This window comes from Monodon monoceros, unplaced genomic scaffold (genome assembly GCF_005190385.1).
Source record: "Monodon monoceros isolate NGI ecotype Baffin Bay Population unplaced genomic scaffold, NGI_Narwhal_1 Super_Scaffold_1, whole genome shotgun sequence".
NCBI lineage: Eukaryota > Metazoa > Chordata > Mammalia > Artiodactyla > Monodontidae > Monodon > Monodon monoceros.
This window is the reverse complement of record NW_021703765.1, coordinates 85,480,810-85,506,162: the sequence shown is the minus strand read 5'-3', so window position 1 is coordinate 85,506,162 and position 25,353 is coordinate 85,480,810. Positions and strand designations below refer to the sequence as shown.

At 46.3% G+C, this 25,353-nt stretch overlaps 1 protein-coding gene across 2 annotated transcripts in view; it reads left to right on the top strand.

Moving 5' to 3' along the window:
* STX2 (syntaxin 2) overlaps positions 1–25,353 on the top strand; it is a 44,656-nt gene that overhangs the window by 5,712 nt on the left and 13,591 nt on the right. For both annotated transcript variants that reach the window (XM_029232313.1, XM_029232303.1), the window contains exons 2-4: positions 8,443–8,517; positions 13,303–13,402; positions 24,383–24,457. In XM_029232313.1, the coding sequence (XP_029088146.1) occupies positions 8,497–8,517; positions 13,303–13,402; positions 24,383–24,457 (196 nt within the window). In that variant the 5' untranslated portion in view covers positions 8,443–8,496. The remainder of the gene's footprint in view (positions 1–8,442; positions 8,518–13,302; positions 13,403–24,382; positions 24,458–25,353) is intronic.

Sequence of the window (25,353 nt, the reverse complement as noted above, 5' to 3'; positions counted from 1 at the left end):
TAGTGGAAATGGTTTCAGTTTTTCACCATTGAGGACGATGTTGGCTGTGGGTTTGTCATATGTGGCCTTTATTATGTTGAGGAAAGTTCTCTCTATGCCTACTTTCTGCAGGGTTTTTATCATAAATGGGTGTTGAATTTTGTCGAAAGCTTTCTCTGCATCTATTGAGATGATCATATGGTTTTTCTCCTTCAATTTGTTAATATGGTGTATCACGTTGATTGATTTGCATATATTGAAGAATCCTTGCATTCCTGGAATAAACCCCACTTGATCATGGTGTATGATCCTTTTAATGTGCTGTTGGATTCTGTTTGCTAGTATTTTGTTGAGGATGTTTGCATCTATGTTCATCAGTGATATTGGCCTGTAATTTTCTTTCTTTGTGACATCTTTGTCTGGTTTTAGTATCTGGGTGATGGTGGCCTCGTAGAATGAGTTTGGGAGTGTTCCTCTCTGCTATATTTTGGAAGAGTTTTGAGAAGGATAGGCGTTAGCTCTTCTCTAAATGTTTGATAGAATTCGCCTGTGAAGCCATCTGGTCCTGGGCTTTTGTTTGTTGGAAGATTTTAAATCACAGTTTCAACTTCAGTGCTGGTGATTGGTCTGTTCATATTTTCTGTTTCTTCCTGGTTCAGTCTCGGCAGGTTGTGCATTTCTAAGAATTTGTCCATTTCTTCCAGGTTGTCTATTTTATTGGCATAGAGTTGCTTGTAGTAATCTCTCATGATCCTGTGTATTTCTGCAGTGTCAGTTTTTACTTCTCCTTTTTAATTTCTAATTCTATTGATTTGAATCTTTTCCCTTTTTTTCTTCATGAGTCTGGCTAATGGTTTATCAATTTTGTTTATCTTCTCAAAGAACCAGCTTTTAGTTTTATTGATCTTTGCTATTGTTTCCTTCATTTCTTTTTCATTTATTTCTGATCTGATCTTTATGATTTCTTTCCTTCTGCTAAATTTGGGTTTTTTTTGTTCTTTCTCTAATTGCTTTAGGTGCAAAGTTAGGTTGCTTATTTGAGATGTTTCCTGTTTCTTAAGGTAGGATTGTATTGCTATAAACTTCCCTCTTAGAACTGCTTTTGCTGCATCCCATAGGTTTTGGGTCATCGTGTCTCCATTGTCATTTGTTTCTAGGTAGAAAATTACTATTTTTAATACCTGAGTTCATGGTGATGAATTGCAAGTATAATTTATGTATGTATGTATATATGTATTTATTTTTGGCTACACTGGGTTTTCGTTGCTGCGCGCAGGCTTTTCTCTAGTTGCAGTGAGGGGGGGCTTCTCATTGCGGTGGCTTCTCTTGTTGTGGGCTCTAGGCATGCGGGCTTCAGTAGTTGTGGCTCGTGGGCTCTAGAACGCAGGCTCAGTAGTTGTGGCACACGGGCTTAGTTGCTCTGCAGCATGTGTGATCTTCCCAGACCAGGGATCACACCCTTGTCCCCTGCGCTGGCAGGTGGATTCTTAACCACTGCGCCACCAGGGAAGTCCCACAAGTATAACTTTTTAAGTGGCAGGAAAAACTGCCCAGATATTTTTAAGGTTCTTTTTTGGCAGCTCAGATTGCACGCAGAGTGCAAATTGTTATGTAGTAAAGTTTCAGGTTCCAATTTATAAAATAAAAACATTTTTTTCTAAGTACTTCACTGAAACTTAAAATACTGAGAATTTCATAATACATGTATAATTTAATATATGAATATATCTATAACTTTGAATATGTTTATGGTTTAGAATTTCATAATTTACTAAATCCTGTATCATCATACAGACAGTTCCCACAGTTGGAATCTGTATAGTTTCTCCAGGAAGTATAATAAATATCCGGTTGTATATAAAATAAAAGAGCAAAGCCTGTACCTTTCCACAGGTTAATTACTTCTGGTTTTTAACTTCAAGTCTATTCATTCTGAATGTAAGGAATAGAGAACCTAAGCGATAACCAGCACCCTCACTCCCGCAGATCGCCTTGTTCCAGTCTCTGCTGTTCCCACGTGCCCTTCCGCTCCGGCCCTTGCACACGCTGCTCCAAGTGTGTGTCTCTCTCCCCCTTTCTCTGCCGGCCCCACCCCTTCTTTTGGTTTTTTTTTTTTTTTTTTCCTTTGTGGTACACGGGCCTCTCACTGTTGTGGCCTGTCCCGTTGCGGAGCACAGGCTCCGGATGCGCAGGCTCAGTGGGCCCAGCTGCTCCGCGGCATGTGGGATCTTCCCGGACTGGGGCACGAACCCGCGTCCCCTGCATCGGCAGGCGGACCCCCAACCACCGCGCCACCAGGGAAGCCCCCGCCCACCCCTTCTTTTGGCCTCAGTTCAGACATCACCACCAGGAAGTCTTCCCGCCCTCCTTCCCCCTTGGGTCCCCAGAGATCTTCGTGTCTGTGCATATGAACACACACGAGGTCCTGCTTTCTTCCTGCGCCCTCCCCCAGACTCTGCACCGTTTCCAGGGCAGATGTGTGCTGTCAGGTTTGCTCTGAAGCCTCATGATTCTGCACAAGGCACCTGCTAGGTGTGTATTGAGTCGTGTGTTTGCTTTTGAAAATGCACAGGGTTAGGGAGATGCAGCTGACAGTGGGCTCTGTTGTCTTCAAGGCTCTTTGAGTTGCAAGGGACAGAAACCCCTTAGCTAAAACAGAAAAGGGAGATTGATTAAAGGGTAGAATGGGGCCTCAGACTCAGGGCGGGCTGTGCCGTGAGACCTCACGAGGAGATGGAACCAGGGCCAGCGAGCAACCAAGCCCGCCTCTGTCCTTGACTTTCGTCTGCCGTGCTGCTTCTCACTGTGTGTGTCTGTGTCTTTGTTTCCTGGTTTCTCTGTCCTTCTGTGTGTGCTTTCTCTCCGCTCCACCCCCATCTCTGTCTCATCTCTCTGCTCTTCATTCATTCCTTCAGCTGATCTCTACTGAGTGGCTGCTACGTGCCAGGCACTGTTTCAGGCGTGACTTATGACAAGACCCTTGAAGTCCTTACTCCCCTGAAACGTGTCATGGGGGAGGGGACAAGAAACAGCTAAGTCAATGAGCAATAAAATGCCTTTCCCGGTAACTGCTGGGGAGGAGATGAAACAGGGGGAGTGGGTGTGGGCGTGGCTGTTTTGGGCTGGGCCATCAGGGGTCTCTGATCGGGGGAGGTCTCTGAGCTGAGATCTGAATGAGAAGGATCCGGCCGAGCACAGGTCTGGGAGGTGGGCACTGGGCAGAAGGCACGGCCAGCCCCAGGGCTCTGCTGTGGGCACAGGTTGGTGTGAAGGACAGGAAGGTGGTGAGTTTGATTGTCAGTGGTGAGCAAAACATGAGAGATGAGGAGAAATCTTTAAACATACCTTGGAGAGGAGAAAAACAGAAGCATTTGTGTGATACAGTGTTATTTATGTAAAGTGTAAGTACCTGCAGTATTTATGTAATATTAATAATGGAGACAAATATGAAGTAAAAATATAAAACATGAAGCAGTGTCATATCCTACCTGGGGCATGAGACTACAATTGACTACATAAATGTATGGGAAGGAAATGCTACTGACATTCGACGGCACAATTACCACCTGGCCAACAGTCAGCTTTTACCTAGTTTTAATTACAAGTATTCGTTTTTTACTGAAGTAATGTAATTTTGAAATTAATGTATTGTAGCAGCAAAGCTACTACAACCATTGTACATATTTCAAGATAATTATTTCCTCACAATTATCATTTGCATGGAAGGCCCTAGTGTATGTGTATTTGGAGAACAACCTGGAGAAAGATCCAGTGTTTTATCCAACTTTGGATTCTACTAATTTGTGATAATTCAGCTTCTGAATTATCTAAACGGTATTCCAGTGACAAATGATTCATCTCTGTTAAATAGTCTCTAAACATGGAAGCTACTTGACATCTCTTCCTCAGAACAGTTTTTACAGAGAGAATTGTATTTTAATATAATGCTGCTTTTAAGGAGAATTGTTTTAAAGTTTAACAGAAACGGAAAGTTGATATTTGGATGTTTATCTTGCACTTTGACACTTTAGAAATCAAGTTGGAGGGTATTCCCACTGCTTATAGTAAATGCTTTGCCACAAATCGTTTTGTTATATACGATAAGTACACTGTCGTCAACAGCAGCTACTGTACAGGGATCACACCGTCTCCGCTAGAAAGGTTGAACGTGGGCTTCACTGAAGACGGGGCGATTGTGCAGCAGCTTAAACAGCGTTTTCTTCTTCTTCTTTTTTTTTTTTTTTTTTTTTTTGGCCACGTCGTGCGGCGTGTGGGATTTTAGTTCCTTGACCAGGAATCGAACCCTGGCCCCCTGCAGTGGAAGCACAGAAGCCCTGAACCACTGGACCACCAGGGCAGTCCCTAAAGAGCATTGTTTTGGTAGTCACTTCTTTGTTTCTTTTTTCATTAATGGAAAAGCTAAGACAGTATTACTAGGTCTATTTCCTAATGTCAGGTAATTCTGAGAATTCCAGATAGAACTAAGAAATATAAGTAACGGGTTAAAAATGAGAAGGAAAAAAGAAGACATTAGAGGAAACAGATTCCAAGTCATTGGCTCCCTCTTGGTCTGCAGGTACAGAAACGAATGATTTACCAGGAAGCGAATGACTGAATAAAGGTCACGCATGACACGTGGGCTTCAGTGGCGAGGAAGAATTGAGTTTCTTTGGTAACTGTTTGTTCACCGCCTCCTGCACGGAGTGTGGTCTGTGTGTGATGTGAGAGTAAAATGACCGACTGCCCGTAGGGAGAGTGTCATGTTGGAAACCGTCTCTCCTGAGCCTGGAAATGAGTGAGTGTCTCTCCCGGAGCAGGTGAAGTAGCCGGCTTAGGTTCGCGACCGTGTCGCACACACAACAGGCATCTTCGTGTGGGCTTCGCCTCGAGGTGGTCTAGTGCCGCGGGGGTCAGGAGTGGGGCTGGGGGCGTGCAGGTGAAGCAAGACAGGTGTGGATTGATCGTCGTTGAACCCCTGCGATGGACCCATCGAGGGCCCAGTATGTCATTCCTTCCACTTTAGTGCGTGTTTGTCATTTTCCACGGCAGAAAGTGAAACAGGCCGAACGCCGAGGCCTCTGAGAACCGCGAGCGGCTGTCAGCGGGGTGAGATGTGCGGCCCCGGGGAATCCCAGCCCTGCTAGGCCACGTTCACCTTCACTCTCTCCCCTCCCCCGTTGAATCTGTAGGGAGTTGGCTACTTACAGTTCAGTCCCTTGAGCCCTATGAGCGCCCCAGCTGAGAAGCGACTGGGTGGGGCGCGGGGAGGCAGTGACGTGCGGGGCCACTCGAGGAGCGCGTGGTGTCGAAGGCCCGCGCGAGGCCGCCCGGCCCGGAGCTCGGAAGAGAGCTGGGAGGCCCGCTTCGCCTGGAGGACCCTCCTGAAGCCCTTTCTTCCGGGAGGAGGGCGGGGGCGGGGCGGGGGGCGGGGTTAAGAGCAAGAGCAAGGGCGTGGGCTGGAGTCAGAGGGGCAGGGCGGCCCCTCCTGGCAGAGGGCGGGTCGTGAAGTGGCGCGCGAGCGGGTGTGGGAGGTAAGTTACGTCGCCCGGTGACTGAGCCAGGCGAGGGCAGCTCTTGCCGTTGGGGAGTGAGCGCAGTGTGGGATCTGTGAGGTCGAACCCACCTGGTGCCCAAAGAGGCTGGGTGCTCAGCCGTCCATGGGGTGCTGTGTGCGTGAAGTGGGGATGCTCGCAGGCCTCGGGCGGCGCTGGAGGACCGGTGAGACAGCGCGCGACCCGTGCCCTGGCGCGCGCGGTACCCAGTAGCAGCCGTCTTTCACTTCAGGTGCCTTGGGAGCCCGGAGAAAAGCACTGTGGAGTTGGTGGGCGGGTCTGCACATAACTTTCTGTCGCTTGTTAGCCGATTGCCGATCTGCCTTTAAGTGCTTTTTTGTTCGGAATTAAGAGCATGGACCAGAAGTGATTTTAAGAGCCTTTATTGGGGTATGCATGCCCTGGGAAAATAACGCCCTTCTGAAACCCATAGCCCCGCCTCTGGGGGCGGGGACGGGATGGCTGTTGTCCCCGCCTCGTCGCCGGTTAGAACCCACATCTGCGACTCCCGGTAGGTACAGGGTTTTTGCCTCCGGACAGCGCTGTTCACAGGCTGCAGAGTTGAGAGGAGTGTCTCGGTTAGCACGCATGATTGGAGAAAGGATGGCGTGAGCGTGCTTCAGCCCGTACTGGTGCGTGCGCGTCCTTGGGCTCTCGTGCCGCGGGCCCGCAGACTGGGGCCTGACCCAGGGAGATGTGCCCTCCCGGCTCTGGAGGCCAGAAGCCAGGGTGTCGCGGGGCCGCACGCTCCCCGAACCTGCGCCAAAGCCCTGCCTTGCCTCTCTCACCTTCCCGTGCGGGCAGCGGTCCTCAGGGGTCCTCGGCTTGTAGGTGCATCGCGGTCATCACGGGCCGCCTCCCCCTGTGCGTCTCTGTCTCTTCTCATAAGGACGCGAGTCACGTTGGGTTAAGGGCCCACGCTGCTCCAGCACGACCTCATCTTGACTGACTGCATCTTCACTGACCCTTTTTCCAAATACGGGTCCCAGGCTGAGGTCCTAGGGGTTTGCAACATCTGTGTTTAGGGGGCACAGTTGAACCCATAGTGCTCGTCCTGTTAGCGGAGCTCACATAAGACGTTTGCAGTGGCAGTGCTGCCTGACTGCAGGCATCTTTCCCCGCAGCTGGCGCCTGTGAGAGCAGGGTCCCCCAGCTCTGAGAGGTGCCGGGGGCCTCCGGCCCGCAGCTGAGGGAGCTTCTGCCGGAGTCCTGCGTAGGTGGGTCTCTGCTTTTCCCTCCGAGACCGCCCCACGGCTGTCCCAGCGCGAGGTGTCTCCTGGTGATAACCCGTGTTCACAGTCCTCTCGTAAAAGCCCCTTGTGTGAGGGAACTCGCGCCTCCCGTAGAGGAGCACGCCTCTTCTCCCTTGCCGTCCTGGATTGTCTCATCGAGGAGGCCCTGGGGTAAGGCAGGTGCCGAAACCTTCCCTGGGGTGGTGAGAGATTATTGTTGATTTTTAGGCCAAATCGATTTGCCTTAGTGAGGGCCCTGGATGGGTGCAGAGGGAGGCTGCATTGTGCTTTCTTGACAGTTTATTAAATTTTGTAGATGTTTTCCTAGCTAAATTTAGTGGAATTTTGTTTCCACGTTATTTCTGGGTTGTAGATCAGTAGAGCCACACTTCAGACGTTCCGTGGTTAAAGACTCTGATTTCACGAGGGTTGAGAGAATCCCCGAAATCTGGCCGCCTCGGCTCTCGCAGGGTTTGAGCTGAGCTGACTCACCCTGCGTGTCCTTGGGGAGACAGTACCTAACAGCTCCCTCCTCTGTATTCTGGCAGGTGTATTTCCTTTTTCCTCCCGAGTCCCCAGCTCTCGCTGGTGGATGCTGTGTCACACGTCCTTGACAAACACTGTGTGATTCCGGTACCAGGTCCTGGGTTCTGACGTTGTCTCCTGTCCCCCGTGGCTGTAGACGGAGGTCGCTTTCTTCCCAAGAGAGACTTTCCACCGTTAGGTTCTGCCTCCCTCGAGGGGTGGGGAACCCAGCCCGGCAGCATCACTTGGAACTTAGAATGTGACGATGTTCCCGACGTTCTAGGACAGTCACGAGTGCGTGGACTGCCTCACCCCAGCCCCGCTGAGTCAGAGACCCAGCCCTCTAGGCAGAGCTGATGCCCCTCAAGTTGGAGACCCATTGGTCTAGAATAACATCTCCTCATTCTTTATTCTTCAGTGTTATTTTAAACTGGTGGTACCTGTTTGTGTCTACGTGAAAAATTTTAAAACCAGAATTTTACGTTTTATATTTTTCCATTTTAGTGTAGGAAAAATGATGATGGAGACACAACTGTTGTTGCTGAAAAGGACCCTTTTATGGATGACTTGTAAAGTATGGTGTTATCCTGGGCCTTCCCAGCGGCCAGTTGCTTTCTTCCTCCGTGTTACTTACTCAGGTCTTCGCTACTGAGTCTTTCCTTAGTAAAGTGTTCCTTGATTATGAGTGTGGCCGTGACTGGGAGTTACTCACGTAGGGAAGATTGATAAGCACCAGCTAACATGTGATAGTTCCTTGAAAATTATTACATAGTCTTGAAAAGTGAACTGGTGGTATCAGTATTTTCAATCTTTAGAGAGAGTGTGCAATGTAAGCAGTTTCACTTGTTGAGGATAAACCTGGCCTGTGTTAAATGGACGTACTCAGCATGGGTGATTCCACGTCTCTCAGTTCTGAGAGATCTAGCCATTGTTTCCCCAGGACGTGGCTGCTTCTCGGGGCGTGCAGCCCGGTCTGCCTGCCTTGACTGTGGCCTGGTGCGCCTCTGGCACACTTCGGAGTCGTTACACTTTGGTGCTCTTAGTGAGTTGGGATCCTGTAGGTACCGAACTGCTCTTGTCTTTCAGTTCACTGTTTGTGTCTATGTGAAATTTTTTAAAACCAGAATTTTACATTTTATATTTTTCCATTTTAGTGTAGGAAAAATGATGATGGAGACACAACCGTTGTTATTGAAAAGGACCATTTTATGGATGATTTCTTCCATCAGGTAAGAGCCATTTAATGAAACCCAGACGGACTTGTTTTCTTTAAACATAGTTAAACTAATGTAACTGTGCACTTGTCATATTTGAAATAATACCCTAATATTTTAAAAAGTTGGTGTTTGAATTGCAAATGTTCTCTACACTTTTTAGTGCTAGGAAAACATTCTTCTTGGTGATGGACTTGGTGGGGGGGGTGTTGAGAATGGTGATCGTGGGTGTGGAGGGCACATGCAGAGAGACTGATGCCCGCAGGCTGGGGTGCTGGCCCGGCGGGGCTGCTGCTCCAGGGCCGTGCTGGGGGAAAGCGCGTCCTCCGAGCACGGGAAGGCCCCGGGGAGATGCTGCTGCACCCATGGCCAGCGGTGTTCTCCAGACTCGGGGCGGTTTGGTCCCGGGGAGGGGAAGGCCTGGGGGCAGTGCTGCCCCTCAGCTGGTGGTCAGGTGTGCACGGTACACACAGCGAGGCTTCCCTTGCTTTCCTCCTGCAGAATGGCAGTGAGTCCCACATATCAAAGAGCTCACGTTGTGTATTTCCTAAAATCTTTGATTGAATTTTAAATTCCTCTCCTGAGAAGTTTTCCACGTTTCAGAATACCGGTCTCTAGGTCATATGGACTTCTCTCTCCTGAGAGGTCTTATCCGTAAGCAAAGATACGATTGTGGCAGCTCTGCTCTGCCATTGCTGTCAGGCAGCACGGCCTTTCTCTGGGCTGTCCGCATGTGGGCCCGCGCCCTTGGATCTGACCTCACACCTGTCCGTTCCTTCGGGCTTCCCTGCGAGGCCTTTCCCTCTCCCTCTTAGCCCCCCAGGGCTGTTTCTAGGCTGGCGTCATGTTTAAATTGTTAACCCTAAGTCATAGCTGATCAAATTTTGCATAATTTAAAATTTTTGAAATTGTGTCAGAGAACAAATATTTTGACTTTGTTACATATGAAGAAAAGAAACGGGTTCAGTGTAATTTTTTAATGATGAAAGCTTCATTTGCAGGACTTGTTTTGATTATGTTGAATCTCGTCTACAAGTTTCAGTTAACTCAAATCTGTTGACAGTCTAAACCGGTCTATCAATACGTGGATTTGAAAATATGTAATATGTTAATAAAAAATATCTTAGAAGTTATCTAAGATAACTTTAGAAGTTATCAGTTTTCCAGATCCAGTCAGAATTTATTGAATACCTAGTGTAAGAACCTATTCATTGGGTTTCAAGCATTTATGTTAGTTCTTAATCTTATCTAATGGAAAAAACATGAAATTAAATCGTTAGCTACAGGAACTTGCTTTAAGGTACAAAAGAGTTAAGATGGTGGATTTCCGGCTTTCACTTTGGAAATGAGACTCTTTTTACTGTCTTGAGCTTACCTACCCACTTTGTAAAATCATTAATTGTCTGATTTTACCCCCTTTACCTAGATGCTTAATTCTTCCATACCAGTTCTCCGGAAAAACGTTTCTCATTTTAAGAATCTCCCAGCATTAAATGTTGTCGTTGTACTTTATAGAAGACTTATGTAAATCACTCAGAGTCATTAAGCCGTAGTAACTTAGCGCTAACCCATTCCGGCTGTGGGCGTCTCAGAGCTGCAGACAGAAACGGGTGACTCCTCGTGTTAGGGAGGTTTGAGAGCCATCGATTGTAACGTAAGTTCCAGTTTCATTTGTTAAATGGTTGATTTATTTTACAGTTAATTTCTGTGAAATGACTTCTTAGACAGACAGATAGAGGAGCAAATGATGTTTGTTAATACAAACTCTTTCTTAGAAAATGGCATTCAGGTCTTGCGTATCACATAGAACTTTGCAAAAGGTGGGATTCTGCGCGTGACCAGTGTTTGCTGAAGACTAGCGTAGTGCTGTAATGAGCGGCCAGGAATCTCCTCTCTGCGAAGGTGGTTTGTAGTTGACGGGGCGGGGGGGTGGGGGGGCCCTGCGTGGTGTGCTGCATCGGTGTAAATGGACCTGGCACCACAGCGACGGTGGCGCTTCCCTCCTGGTCCCGAGTCGGTGGCCCAGCAGTTTTCTTTTTGGACCACGCTGGGACTTCTGCTGCACAGATACTGGTGGCATGTGTACTGCAGAACCCTCCAAGAGGTAAAACAGTGTCTCTCCTACTTTGTGACAGATGCGTGCTACTGAATTTATTTCAGAAATGCTGCTTTAATGATGCCTCGTTGAAATGTAGATCTGTGCACTAAAACCCCAAAGTCATTATTTGTGTTGAAGCCTGCATGATAAAGTAGCAAAAATTTTAAAAGATTCCGTTTTAATTCTGTGTACTGTTTTTACATGATTAATTAAATTATAAGTATGTGAAGTGTATGAAGTTCTCTAGAAATTGACTGTAAATAAATGGAAATAACACCCAGGCCTAATGAAATAGCCGTTCACTGCTCTATGCAAGTAGAATTCTGTGTTCAACTCTCCTCTAAAACTTTGGTTTTCAAAATGTGCTGTGGGGCTTGGTCCCAGTGTCCCTGGGGTCCCTAAGGCCTTTCCATTGAGTTTGTGTGGCTGGTAACGATTTTCATAAAAATACCAAGATGTTTACCTCTTTCCTCTCACTCTGTCACGAATGGACAATGGGGGAGTTTCCCAGAGGCTACATCAAGTGTGTGATACGGCAACAGGCTAAACACAGAAGCAGGTATCAGAATCAAGATGCCTTCCGTTAAGCTAGAAATTAGATTTGCAGAAAAATGTAGATCAATGCTCGTACTTTCACTGATTTGGGGGGGAGGGAATTCTGCTTTTTCCATAAAAATAGGTTATTGGTATTAACATCTGTATTAATTTCCTACTGCTGGTGTAACAAATTACCACAACCGTAGTGGCTAAACCCAACATACACTTAGAGCCTGACAGCTGCAGAGGTCCGAAGCTGAAACGAGCCACTGGGGCTCCTGTCAAGGTGCCGGCAGGGCCGCGCCCTCCTGCAGACCCGGCGGGGAGAGGCTGCGTCCTGCCTTCTCCAGCTTCTGGGGGCACCTGCGTCCTTGGCTCGGGGCCCTTTTCCCCAGCGTCGGGCACCTCACCGCAGCCTCTGCTTCTACTGTAACGTCGCTTTTTTCTAAGTTTGGTCCTGTTGGCTTCTGTTTTATAAGGACTCTTGTGGTTACACTGGAACAAACCAGATAATCCAGGGTAATCTCCCATCTCGACTCTTAACCCATCACACCTGCAAGGTGGCTTTTGCCCCGTAGGTGACATTCTGAGGATGAGAACGTGGACGTCCACCATGGCATGTTGTGGTCTTGTAATTAACTGTCTTCAGTGAATTAACGCGTGTCGAAGCTGTTTCTCCACTATGGGAATTATCCGAAGCGAGCTACAGCCTACGTGAGCCAAAGCTCTTTGGGGTCTTCCGTAACTTTCAGGATTAAAGAGGCGCTGAGACCAAACACGCGAGAGCCACTCTAGTCCGTAGGGCTCCTCACGCTGGCATCTCACCTCCCCACTGGGATGTGCGTCCCCGTTGCTCAGAAATCAGGGCGATGGGAGAGGATGCACTGGCACGAGAAGCCTCGCCCGCACTCCTGTCTTCATCTGCTGGTTTCCTCACCTGTCCCCTCGGAAGGTGACCCTTTTCTTAGTTTCTTATTTAGACACCCCAGCGTTTCTTCGTGTAAATGTTAACGTCTGCAGGTTAATCTCTGCTTATCTTGGCCTCTTTCTTGCATCGTTGCTAACATGTATACGTGTCGTTCTGCACCTTGTGGGTATTTTTTTTTTTTCGGCGTGTTTTTAACTTGGTAATATATCCTGGAGGTGTTTTCATATCTTTTGTTAGAGTTCCGTAATGTAACCTAACAAGTCCCCTGCTGCTGGGCTTTAGGGTTTTCCTCATCGTTCAAATAGAGAAGTTGTGCTTAGTTTCCTAGGGCCGCACAAACGGAGTGGCTTCAAACAGCACAGATTTACTGTCTTCATCTCTGGAAGCCGGAAGTCCAGGCTGGTCCCACCGGGATGAAGCCACATTGCCAGCAGGACCGCACGCCCCAGGAGCTCCGGGCAGAGCCCGCTGCCCTGCCTTCCCCACCTCTCGAGCTGCACCCCTGGCGCCCCTCCGCCTGCCAGGCCGGCAGCAGACCATTGTGCTTCACTAGTGTCGCGTGGCTGCCTTCTGTCGTCCCATCTCCATCCACTTCCCTCTTACAAGTACCCTTGGGGTCATACTGAGGGCCCACCGGGGGATCCGGGATTGTATCTCCCCATCTCAAGACCCTTTGTTTCCGTCACATCTGCAGTTCCCTTTGCCGTATAAGGTAACCATCCAAGGTCCCGGGGGCCAGGACCTGGACATTTTGGGGGACAGTATTCAGCCTGCCACACTTGTTATGAATCCATCTGGACAGATCTTGCTAATGAATACATTACATTTTGAGACAAGTAGTGAATACTTTAGAGTATCAGAGGCAAAAAATAATGACTAGGAAGGCTTGGTCTTATCAGCTGTCAGTACCTCCCCACATGAGAGTATGGTGGTCGGCCTCTGCTGCAGGGTGAGCTCCCTTCTTGACTGCACGGAGACTGGCGTTGGTAGTAGATGCCTCTGGCTGCCAGGTTTTCCTGGTGGCTGATATTGCCTTAGCCATAAAGGTAGATATTTTAATATGGCGCATTTCCCTTTATTTTTTAAATTAAATGAATGGGAAAAGGTGGTTGTTTCTTTATGTGGTAATTATTCACTTATTTTCTTCCTCTTCTATCCTTCTCTTTTTAGGTAATGGAAAGTGGTTGCAAATGTGAATTTGCCGCAGTGGTGATGACTTTCTCTCTCTCTCTCCTAGGTTGAGGAGATCAGAAACAGTATAGCTAAAATAGCTCAGTATGTTGAAGAAGTAAAGAAAAACCACAGCATCATTCTTTCTGCACCAAACCCAGAAGGAAGTAAGTTGCTGGTTTTAAAAAGAAGTGTGTCTGTCTATCTGTGTGCCTGGCCCTCTTGCTGTCCACAGCACAGGCCTTAGCCTGGAAACACGTGAGATTGAGCTGGGAGCTTGTAAAAAGTGCCAGAGGCTGGTGGGCCACCCCTCGGGATTCTCATGCCTCTGGTCTGGATGAACCAAGGCATCGGTGTGGTTTTCTACAGCTTCTGCGAGATCTGGTGTTCAGCTGGGGTGAGGACCACTGACTTGTGATATCCACGAGCATACATGGATGTGGCCTTGCAGAACTTTGGGGTCACGTCAGTGACTGGGCCTTAGATCTGTATTATGTCCACAGTTAAACAGGAGTGATAGAATTTTGTGTTTAGATGAAAGTTAATAAGAGGTTGATTTGGAAAACAGTACTTGTTAGAGCAGGTTTAAAGATGAAGAACAGACTAAAGTGATCTTAAGTCTTCAGCAAAGGCTTTTGTATGGAGTGTGCTGTTCGTAGTGTCTGTTGAGGGCAGCATGTGAGCAAGTGATTTAACATTAACTGGACATCAGGGCATTGTTAGTTATAAGGAAGTGTTTCCTTGATCTACAGTGACAAATTTTGAGAACTTGAAAGGTAAGATGGATCTGGATAAGCTAGAGACTGCAAATTGGAATCCATACATCATTTGGGGGGATAATTGATATCCTCACAATACTGAGTCTTTTAATCTGTGAAACTGGTCTGTCCCTTTACTTACATCTTCTGTAATTGCTCTCAGTGATGCTCTGCAGGGTTCTCTGTAGAGGTCTCACACACCTTTCATGGCAGGTGATGCTTTCGGTTTTAATGTGAACAGTATCTGCTGTAAATTTTGTTTTCTACTTGTTTCCATATATGGAAATACGGTGGGTTTTGTATGTTGACCTTGTATCCCGTTATCTTGCCTAATTACTTAATTAATTTTAATAATTTGTTTGTGGATTCTGTTAGGTTTTTTCTGCACCCAGTCATGACACCTGTGAATAATCACAGTTGTCCCTCAGTTCTTATGCTTTTTATTTTCAGTTGACTTATTTCACTGACTTTCCGTACAGCATTGAATAGAGGTGGTGATGGGAACACGCTTATTCTCAGTCTTGGAGGAAAGTTGAAAGCAACTTTGTTAGGTTATTTGGTGTGGCCTTACATTGAAAAAATAACTTGGTATTAAATTGAAAAAACTCATTTTGAAGATTTTGCATGTCTCGTAAAATAACGCTCTGGGCGTCTGTAGATGCCCTGGATAGAAGGCTATTTAGAAGGATATTTTCCAAAGTGTGTTCCTGGAGCATGAATCTCAGGAGCTAGTATGTGAAACAAGACTTCTGTGGCCAAATGCATTTGGAGTCCTTTTCACACCACATCCCCACTTGGAAGGTTGCAGAGTAATAAAGGCTCTGAGAAGTCCTGCAATGAAGAAACCTTTGCTTAGTGGAGTGTTTCACAAATGTATTTGCTCACAGAACTTTTTGTGTAACACCTGTTAACATCTTGCTCAATTCTCGGGGAAGCTGAATTTGAATACATATTACTGTATTTTTTTCTTTCGAGAAGTTTACCTCCAAAAAACTTTTGCTGCCACGTTACAGCAGCTTCAGCAATGTTGGAGTGAAGTTGGGGCTCTTAACGCTTCGCAGTAGTCCCTTTGGGCTCTGAATAAGACTGTTGCTTCCTGTCTCTGTTTCACAGCAGGGTGGGAACCAGAGCATAAGAAGTGATGTCTCGCTGCTCCCTGAGTTGCTCTCTGTAAAGAGCAACGCGGTTACTCCTGCCCCACAATGCTGGGCCCTAGGAAGTGCCCAGGGTGGGGCAGTGGGCAGTGGGCTGCTGTCCCCCCAGCCCTTTGTCCTGGTGGGTGGGGAGGGGCAAGGTGGAGCTCCAGCTCTTCGGTGCCGGTGCCCTCCCTGCCTGGGCTCCTGGGTGGGCCCGCAGAAAGGGGTTCCAGAGCACAGTGGCCACCGGGTGGCGCCACCCCATGGCCGGGCCCTGGCCTGTTGGCTTCTGCTGCAGAGGCAGGGCTGGCTGGCCGGCCAGATTGTTTCATTAATCTCAGTGACAAGATCCCAGAGAAAGATTTGCCTGAGAAGCTAATAGAGGGTATTAGTAAAGGGTTACTCTCACTTTTCTTTATTGACTTTACATTTCTGTACTTTCTTTTTTTAAGAGGGCCACTGAAAATGTGTAAGTTTCAGGCCCTCCAAAACATGGACCCACCTGGTGGGAGCCTGAAATGTGTGTTATTCAACTTTCTGGGTCTGCTGGTGATAGTGTTGCGGCTGGCATCACCATCAGAGGATGGAGGGGATTTTACTCAACAGTAACACGTCTTGTCGTTCCTCTGAGTCAGGAGTCAGAGCCCTTCTGTTCATGCCATGTTTTAGGTGTGGGCGTCCTAAACAGTCACAACCTGTTGCTAACATTTTATCTGCCCTTCTTCTCCGTCTGCGTTGTAACGCTCCTGGGCTGGCCTCTCGTCTCTGAGCTACGACGATTACATCCGGTTGCCTCCCGTCTCTAAATCCTCCTCCTTTGTGCATTTTGTGCTTTTCTGCTGGAGTACACGTTTCAGACTCGCTTGAGAACTGTGTGGTCACCACTTAGTGTAGAAAGCCTCTTCTCAGGTGAGCGGTGGGTTCAAACCCCAGTTCCACCGTGAATTCACTGTTGACCATGGACAGATCGCGCACCGTTCCGTGTAAATGCCGACTGCTACTGTCGTCAGTGTTTCCCCCTCATCACCTTGTTCCATCCCATCCTTCCTCCTGCTTCCGCGTGAGAGGTGTGTGTCTCCTTTTTAAGGGCAACTGTGGTATGTGGCCTTGAGCCATCTCTCGCTGTACTTCCGTCCGGGCTCCTGGACCGGAAGGCCGCCCGTCTGCCCGTCCAAGCATGCCTGCCCGCAGCCCTGCCTCGCCCCGCGGCGGCTGTTGCTTCCCGAGAGGGGTCTCGCGGGCCTCCCCTCACCCCGGCTGCGCTGCAGGTCCTGCCGGCAGCCTCAGCCCTGGCCCTTGTCCTCCCTCCTTAGCGTCCAGCCCTGCTGACTGGCTCCCCCGCCCCGCCCTCATCCTCTTCATCTTTTAAAGTTAACCTGTTTTACGTTATCAGAGTTAATTACGTGCTTTATCGTGGGCATTTTGGAAGAAAGCAGAAAGGAAGAAAAAAAAAAAAACAACGCTCGTAACCGGTCCCGTGGTGATAAACACCGTTAACGTTTCGGTAAATATTTTTCTAGCAAAAAATATGTATAAAACATACACTTTTAAAGAAGTGTACTGGACTTTCCTGGCGTAAAATGGTTAGAACTTCGCCTTCCAGTGTCGTGGGTACGGGTTCGATCCCTGGTCAGGGAGCTAGGATCCCACATGCCTCGCAGCCGAAAAACCAAACCACATAAGAAGAAGCAAAATTGTAACAAATTCAGTAAAGACTTTAAAAATGGTCCACATCAAAAGAAAAAAAACATCTTTAAAGAAGTGTAGGGTTTGGAGCACCCGGTGCCTGTGGCCGTACAGTGTACCTCTTTTCCTGATGAGCAGAGCGTTCCAGGACCCTTTTTGTAATGGCTGCCTGCTGGTCATCGTCGGCCGTTTCTGTGGGAGCAGAATGGCCTGGGGCCGGATGGCAGTGTGCCTTTCGTCGTTTACAGATAGCTTGCTCCCAGTGTGTGGCGGGTATTGCTGGGACCTCGCATCGTTGTGGCGTCACATGTGATCCTCACCTTAGACTTGCTGCTGCGCAGAGCAGCAGGGACCAGGCTGAACGCTGGACGGGTGGAGGCCCGTTCACGCCTTGCGCTGGCCTCGCGAGGCCGGTGCTCCCCTCGGGTGTGTCCGAGAGCCGAGGATGTTGGGGGTTGGAGAGGGTGAGCAGTTAGTGCAGAGTCTCGAGCGCCCTGGGACTCAGCCGGCTCTGCCGTCCCCGCTGCTGTCCTGAACCGCAGGCAGCACCAGGCGGAGCCGCGGGCCCACCCAGCGTCCGGGTTTCACGGTTACAGACCACTCCGCCCCGGGCATCCTCGCCTACCTGTGTGTCCTTGAGTACTTGTCAGCTCACCTCTCGGGCCAGCATTCCTGGGAACATCGTGCTACATCAAGGGACTCGTCCCATTAAATGTTCTTTTCATATTTTTAGTTTGAAACTTTTCTAATTATGGGAAAGTTGCAATTATGGTACAGTGGAAATTCACGTTCCCTTCACTGAGATTCACCAATTGTTAACATTTCGCCACGTTTGATTTCTTTCTCTTTGTGTATGTGTGTGTATGTGTGTGTATATGTGTGCGTGTACACACACACTGCACATGTATATATACACACGCATACATACACACACATGTTATTTTTGCTGACTCATTTTAGAGTGAGTTGCAGGCCTTGTGACCATCCACCCCTGAGTACGCCAGTGTTCATCTCCTAAGGAGGAGGTTCTCTTGTAATTATCTAATTCAGAACATTTGATGTTGATAAAAACGCTGTCTAATCCACAGCCCATATTCTCAGTCAAAAATCATCACGTTGGTAGCCTTTATAGCTGTTTTACCCTCTTTCCAGGGTCTGATCCAGACACCTAGGCAGATAAAGCCTAGACACAAATGCCTTTATTTACTTATTTGTTTATTTATTTATTTATTTGCCTGCACTGGGTCTTTGTTGCGGCACGTGGGCTCTCCGTTGCTCCGTGTGGGATGTTTTTTTTTTTTGCGGTACGCGGGCCTCTCACTGTTGTGGCCTCTCCCGCTGCGGAGCACAGGCTCCGGACGCGCAGACTCAGCGGCCGTGGCTCACGGGCCCAGCCGCTCCGCGGCATGTGGGATCTTCCCGGACCGGGGCACGAACCCATGTCCCCTCATTGGCAGGCGGACTCCCAACCACTGCGCCACCAGGGAAGCCCTCCTGGTTTTTGACTGAGAACTGGGCTTGGTGTATGAAGGCTTGTGGCCACGGTATGAGTCTCGGGATAGTATTTTCTTTTTTTTTGAATTTTATTTTATTTATGTTTTTATACAGCAGGTTCTTATTAGTCATCCATTTTATACACATCAGTGTATACATGTCAGTCCCAGTCACCCAATTCATCCCACCACCACCCCGCTTCCCCCCTTGGTGTCCATATGTTTGTTCTCTGCATCTTTGTCTCTGTTTCTGCCCTGCAAACCGGTTCATCTGTACCATTTTTCTAGGTTCCACATGTATGCGTTAATATACAATATTTGTTTTTCTCTTTTTGACTTACTTCACTCTGTATGACAATCCCTACATCCATCCACATCTCTACAAATGACCCAATTTCGTTCGTTTTTATGGCTGATATTCCACTGTATATATGTACCACATCTTCTTTATCCATCCTTCTGTTGATGGGCATTTAGGTTTCTTACATGACCTCGGTATTGTAAATAGTGCTGCAGTGAAGATTGGGGTGCATGTGTCTTTTTGAATTATGGTTTTCTCTGGGTATATGCCCAGTAGGATTGCTGGGTCATATGGTTATTCTGTTTTTAGTTTTTTAAGGTTTTTTATGGTTTTCGCTGGGTATATGCCCAGTAGGATTGCTGGATCATGTGGTTATTCTGTTTTTAGTTTTTTAAGGAACCTCCATACTGTTCTCCAGAGTGGTTGTATCAGTTTACATTCCCACCAACAGTGCAAGAGGGTTCCCTTTTCTCCACACCCTCTCCAGCATTTGTTGTTTGTAGATTTTCTGACGATTCCCATTCTAACTGGTGTGAGGTGGCACCTCATTGTAGTTTTGATTTGCATTTCTCTAATAATTAGTGATGTTGAGCATCCTTTCATGTGCTTCTTGGCCATCTGTATGTCTTCTTTGGAGAAATGTCTGTTTAGGTCTTCTGCTCATTTTTTGATTGCGATGTTTGTTTTGTTAATATTGAGCTGCATGAGCTGTTTACATATTTTGGAGATGAATCCTTTGTCCATTGATTCGTTTGCAGATATTCTCTCCCATTCTGAGGGTTGTCTTTTTGTCTTCTTTGTAGTTTCCTTTGCTTTGCAAAAGCTTTTACGTTTCATTAGGTCCCATTTGTTTATTTTTGTTTTTATTTCCATTACTCTGGGAGGTGGATCAAAAAAGATCTTGCTGTGATTTATGTCAAAGAGTGTTCTTCCTGTGTTTTCCTCTAAGAGTTTTATAGTGTCCAGGCTTACATTTAGGTCTCTAACCCATTTTGAGTTTATTTTTGTGTATGGTGTTGGGAGTGTTCTAATTTCATTCTTTTACATGTAGCTGTCCATGTTCCCAGCACCACTTATTGAAGAGACTGTCTTTTTGCCATTATATATTCTTGCCTCCTTTGTCATAGATTAGTTGACCATAGGTGCGTGGGTTTATCTCTGGGCTTTCTATCCTGTTCCATTGATCTATATTTCTGTTTTTGTGCCAGTACCATATTGTCTTGATTACTATAGCTTTGTGGTGTAGTCTGAAGTCAGGGAGTCTGACTCCTCCAGCTCCGTTTTTTTCCTTCAAGACTGCTTTGGCTATTGGGGGTCTTTTGTGTCTCTGTACAAATTTTAAGATTTTTTGTCCTGGTTCTGTAAAAAATGCCACTGGTAATTTGATAGGGATTGAATTGAATCTGTAGATTGCTTTGGGTAGTATAGTCATTTTCACACTATTGATTCTTCCAATCCAAGAACATGGTATATCTCTCCATCTGTTGATATTATCTTTAATTTCTTTCATCAGTGTCTTGTAGTTTTCTGCATACAGGTCTTTTGTCTCCCTAGGTAGGTTTATTCCTAGGTATTTTATTCTTTTTGTTGCAGTGGTAAATGGGAGTGTTTCCTTAATTTCTCTAACAGATTTTTCATCATTAGCGTATAGGAATGCAGGAGATTTCTGTGCATTAATTTTGCATCCTGCTACTTTACCACATTCATTGCTTAGCTATAGTAGTTTTCTGGTGGCATCTTTACGTTTCTCTATGTACAGTATCATGTCATCTGCAAACAGTGACAGTTTTACTTCTTTGCCAATTTGTATTCTTTTATTTCTTTTTCTTCTCTGAGTGCCATGGCTAGGACTTCCAAAACTGTGTTGAATAATAGTGGCGAGAGTGGACATCCTTGTCTTTTTCCAGATCTTAGAGGAAATGCTTTCAGTTTTTCACCATTGAGAATGATGATTGCTGTGGGTTTGTTGTATATGGCCATTATTAGGTTGAGGTAGGTTCCCTCTGTGCCTACTTTCTAGAGAGGTTTTATCATAAATGGGTGTTGAATTTTGTCAGAAGCTTTTTCTGCATCTATTCAGATGATCATATGGTTTTTATTCTTCAGTTTGTTAATATGGCATATCACATTGATTGACCTGGGATAAAACCCACTTGATCATGGTGTATGATCCTTTTAATGTGCTGTTGGATTCTGTTTGCTAGTATTTTGTTGAGGGTTTTTGCATCTATATTCATCAGTGACAGTGGTCTGTAATTTTCCTTTTTTGTAGTGTCTTTATCTGGTTTTGGTATCAGGGTGATGGTGGCCTCATAGAATGAGTTTGGGAGTGTTCCTTCCTCTGCAGTTCTTTAGAAGAGTTTGAGATGGATGGGTGTTAAATGTTTAACACTTCTCTTTAACACTTCTCTAAATGTTTGATAGAATTCACCTGTGAAGCTCTCTGGTCCTGAACTTTTGTTTGTTGGAAGATTTTTAATCACAGTTTCAATTTCATTACTTGTGATTGGTCTGTTCATATTTTCTGTTTCTTCCTGGTTCAGTCTTGGAAGGTTATACCTTTCTAAGAATTTGTCCACTTCTTCCAGGTTGTCCATTTTATTGGCATAGAGTTGCTTGTAGTAGTCTCTTAAGATGCTTTGTATTTCTGTTGGTTATTTAGTAACATATTGTTTAGCCTCCATGTGTTCGTGTTTTTTACATTTTTTTCCCTGTAATTGATTTCTAATCTCATAGCATTGTGGTCAGAAAAGATGCTTGATATGATTTCAATTTTCTTAACTTTACTGAGGCTTGATTTGTGACCCAAGATTTGATCTATCCTGAAGAGTGTTCCGTGCGCAGTTGAGAAGAAAGTGTCATCTGCTGTTTTTGGATGGAATGTCCCATAAACATTAATTAAATCTATCTGGTCTGTTGTGTCATTTAAAGCTTGTCCTTCCTTATTCATTTTCTGTGTGGATGATCTGTCCGTTGGTGTAAGTGAGGTGTTAAAGTCCCCCACTATTACTGTGTTACTGTCGATTTCCTCTTTTATAGCTGTTAGCAGTTGCCTTATGTATTGAGGTGCTCCTGTGTTGGGGGCATATATATTTATAATTGTTATATCTTCTCCTTGGATTGATCCCTTGATCATTATGTAGTGTCCTTCCTTGTCTCTTGTAACATTCTTTATTTTAAAGTGCACTTTATCTGATATGAGCATTGCTACTCCAGCTTTCTTTCGATTTCCATTTGCATGGAATACCTTTTTCCACCCCGTCACTTTCAGTCTGAATGTGTCCCTAGGTCTGAAGTGGGTCTCTTGTAGACAGCATATATATGGGTCTTATTTTTGTATCCATTCAGCGAGCCTGTGTCTTTTGGTTGGAGCATTTAATCCATTCACGTTGAAGGTAATTATCGATATGTATGTTCCTATTACCATTTTCTTAATTGTTATGGGTTTGTTTTTGCAGGTCCTTTTCTTCTCTTGTTTTTCCCACTTAGAGAAGTTACTTTAGCGTTTGTTGTAGAGCTGGTTTGATGGTGCTGAATTCTCTTAGCTTTTGTCTTGTCTGTAAAGGTTTTGATTTCTTCATCGAGTCTGAATGAGATCCTTGCCGGGTTGAGTAATCTTGGTTGTACGTTCTTCCCTTTCATCACTTTAGATATATTGTGCCACTCCCTTCTGGCTTGTAGAGTTTCTTCTGAGAAATCAGCTGTTAACTTTATGGGAGTTCCCTTGTATGTTATTTGTCATTTTTCCCTTGTTGCTTTCAATAATTTTTATTTGTCTTTGATTTTTGTCAATTTGATTACTCTGTGTCTCAGCGTCTTTCTCGTTGGGTTTTTCCTGCCTGGGACTCTGTTCGCTTCCTGGAATTGGGTGGCTATTTCCTTTACCATGTTAGGGAAGTTTTTGACTATAATCTCTTCACATATTTTCTGGGGTCCTCTCTCTCTCTCTTCTCCTTCTGGGACCCCTATAATGTGAATGTTGTTGCGTCTAATGTTGTCCCAGAGGTCTCTTAGGCTGTCTTCATTTCTTTTCATTCTTTTTTCTTTATTTTGTTCCGCGGCAGTGAATTCCACCATTCTGTCTTCCTGGTCACTTACCCCTTCTTCTGCCTCAGTTATTCTGTTATTGATTCCTTCTAGTGTATTTTTCATTTCAGTTATTGTATTGTTCATCTCTGTTTGTCTGTTCTCTAATTCTTCTAGGTCTTTGTTAAACATTTCTTGCATCTTCTCGATCTCTGCCTCCATTGCTTTTCCGAGGTCCTGGATCATCTTCACTATCATTATTCTGAATCCTTTCTCTGGAAGGTTGCCTATCTCCACTTCACTTAGTTGTCTTTCTGGGGTTTTATCTTGTTCCTTCGTCTGGTACATAGCCCTCTGCCTATTCATCTTGTCTGTCTTTCTGTGAATGTGGTTTTTGTTCCCCAGGCTGCAGGATTGTAGTTCTTCTTGCTTCTGCTGTCTGCCCTCTGGTGGATGAGGCTATCTAAGAGGCTTGGGCAAGCTTCCTGGTGGGAGGGACTGGTGGTGGGTAGAGCTGACTGTTGCTCTCGATAGTATTTTCTTTTTTACGAGATGATTCTTAAACGTTTCTGCTGGTTGGCCGTGTGCACCGGCGTTCTGGGCCTGTGGCTCCCCTTTCTCCAGCATGTGGTCTTTAGCTTCAGCTCAGCTTTTTCTTGGCTTCTCAAGGCCTCGGCTGCCTCTGGGCTCAAGCAGCTCCCTCGCTGGGCTCATTTCTCTGGGTTTCCTTCTTTTGAGTCTTCTTTGCTGCCTTTATAGGTTGATGACGTCCAGCTCTTCTGCTTGTTCTCAGCAGGAAGACTCATAGGAATGACCTAGTTCCCAATATTGCCCTTGTTTTCAGAGATTTGAAATCCTGCCGTTATCAAATACAACCTCATGGCCAGCTTCTGTAGCTTGAAGGGTTAAGCGTCGTAACGCCTCTTGTATTTCTGTGATTAATGCTTGAGCCCCTGCGCACCTGTGTTAGCAGGAAGGTCCAGTAGTTCCGTCCTGAGTGACCCCCAACCCTGGGGCTTTCTTATCCAGAGAGGTGAGCCCTTGGAATGTCCCCCACACTCTCAGTCCTCAGTCATGTGTCTGCGGCTGGTCAGCGTCCCCGGCTGTCCCCCGACTGGTGCGTCGTGTCCTCAGCTGGGTGGACCCCGCACAGACCTGCTCCACACGCACTTCCCCTTGGACCCCTTCCCCCCGACCCTCCTTCCCCGCACGCGGAGGCGGGGCCTCTGGGGGTGTGAGTTCAGCCTTCCCCGGTGCAGGAACCCACGCTCCCGCCAGGAGCCCGCTTTGATGAGAGAGAGGACAGCAGGAAAGAAGTCAAACACGTGGAGGCTTTTTTCTTCCCAGAATATGGTTAAATTTCTGCTTTCCTTTTTCAGGTCTAGGTGTCAGCACTGGGTTCAAGGAACTGTTTCATCAATTAATTGGTATAAACCAGGTATCCTGAAACTTAGGCGTGCACCAGAGCCGCCTGGAGGGCTTGTTAAGTCACAGTCCTGGCCCATCTAGTGAAGATCCTGTGAGTAGGTCAGGGGTGGAGTCCAAGAATTTTCATTTCTACTAAATGCCCACCTGATAACGGAAGCTGCTGGTCCAGGACCCACACTTTGAGAACCACTGGGATGATCAGTAGTTTTTCTCAAGAAACAAACAAACGACTATTTACCAAGAATATTGTTCTGTTTAAGTTTGTTGAACACTGATGTTGGATATTATGACTCACGTCTTTTTTTTTTTAATTTTGTAGAAATAAAAGAAGAACTTGAAGATCTGAACAAAGAAATCAAGAAAACTGCTAACAAAATTCGGACCAAGTTAAAATGTGAGTGTAAAGTTTTGATTACATGTAATCATTGATGGTGGGAATGTGGGTAATTATTATTTTCTTCTTTATAACTTTTTATTCTTTTACATTTTCAAAAGTTAAGATTGTGACCGCTTTAAAATAAGTTGTATGTACTTGGAATAGTAAGTCTTGTTTAAGTTCCTCATTATTCTAGAATTCTTAAACGAGGAGCTAAACCTGAGGGCTGTTAACCCTTAAATTTCAGAGTGAAGCACTAATGCGTGCCCAGCAGGAGTTAGCACTCGCTTATAGGTTGTTAACCTGCTCTATTGTATGACATTTGGGGCTAAAGGCAGATATTTGAGAAGGCGACTAGCCTTTGACATGAGGCGCTGGGTTCTTCTTGAACGCCCTTGTGCTCGGTGAGCTCCTTTGAACCTTTCGTACATTCATCTCGGCTGACGGTGCCGGGTGGAGGTCCACAGCTTCCCTGTGGGACTGAAACAGACGTGGGTTTTCTCTGTGTGGTAGAAAGACAGACTGTATTTAATTTTTACAAAATGACATTCAAATCAAGAATATTTCTGAAGATCAGAATGAACCTTTATTAAGGAGAATTTCAGACGTATGTCGGGGGAGGGGGTCACCACCACAAGCCCCATGTCCACGCCCTTGAGCTCTGCAGGTCCCAGCGGCCCTCACCCAGCCCAGCTGGTTTCACAGCCAATCCCAGACATCTGGGTCTTCAGCAGCATATAGTTTTCTGTGTGTATTTCTAAGAGAAGGATTTTTCTCCCCCAAGTACAACTATAATACTACTATTTTTTTTTCTTTCTTTTTTTTTTTTGCGGTACACGGGCCTCTCACTGTTGTGGCCTCTCCCGTCGCGGAGCACAGGCTCCAGACGCGCAGGCTCAGTGGCCATGGCTCAC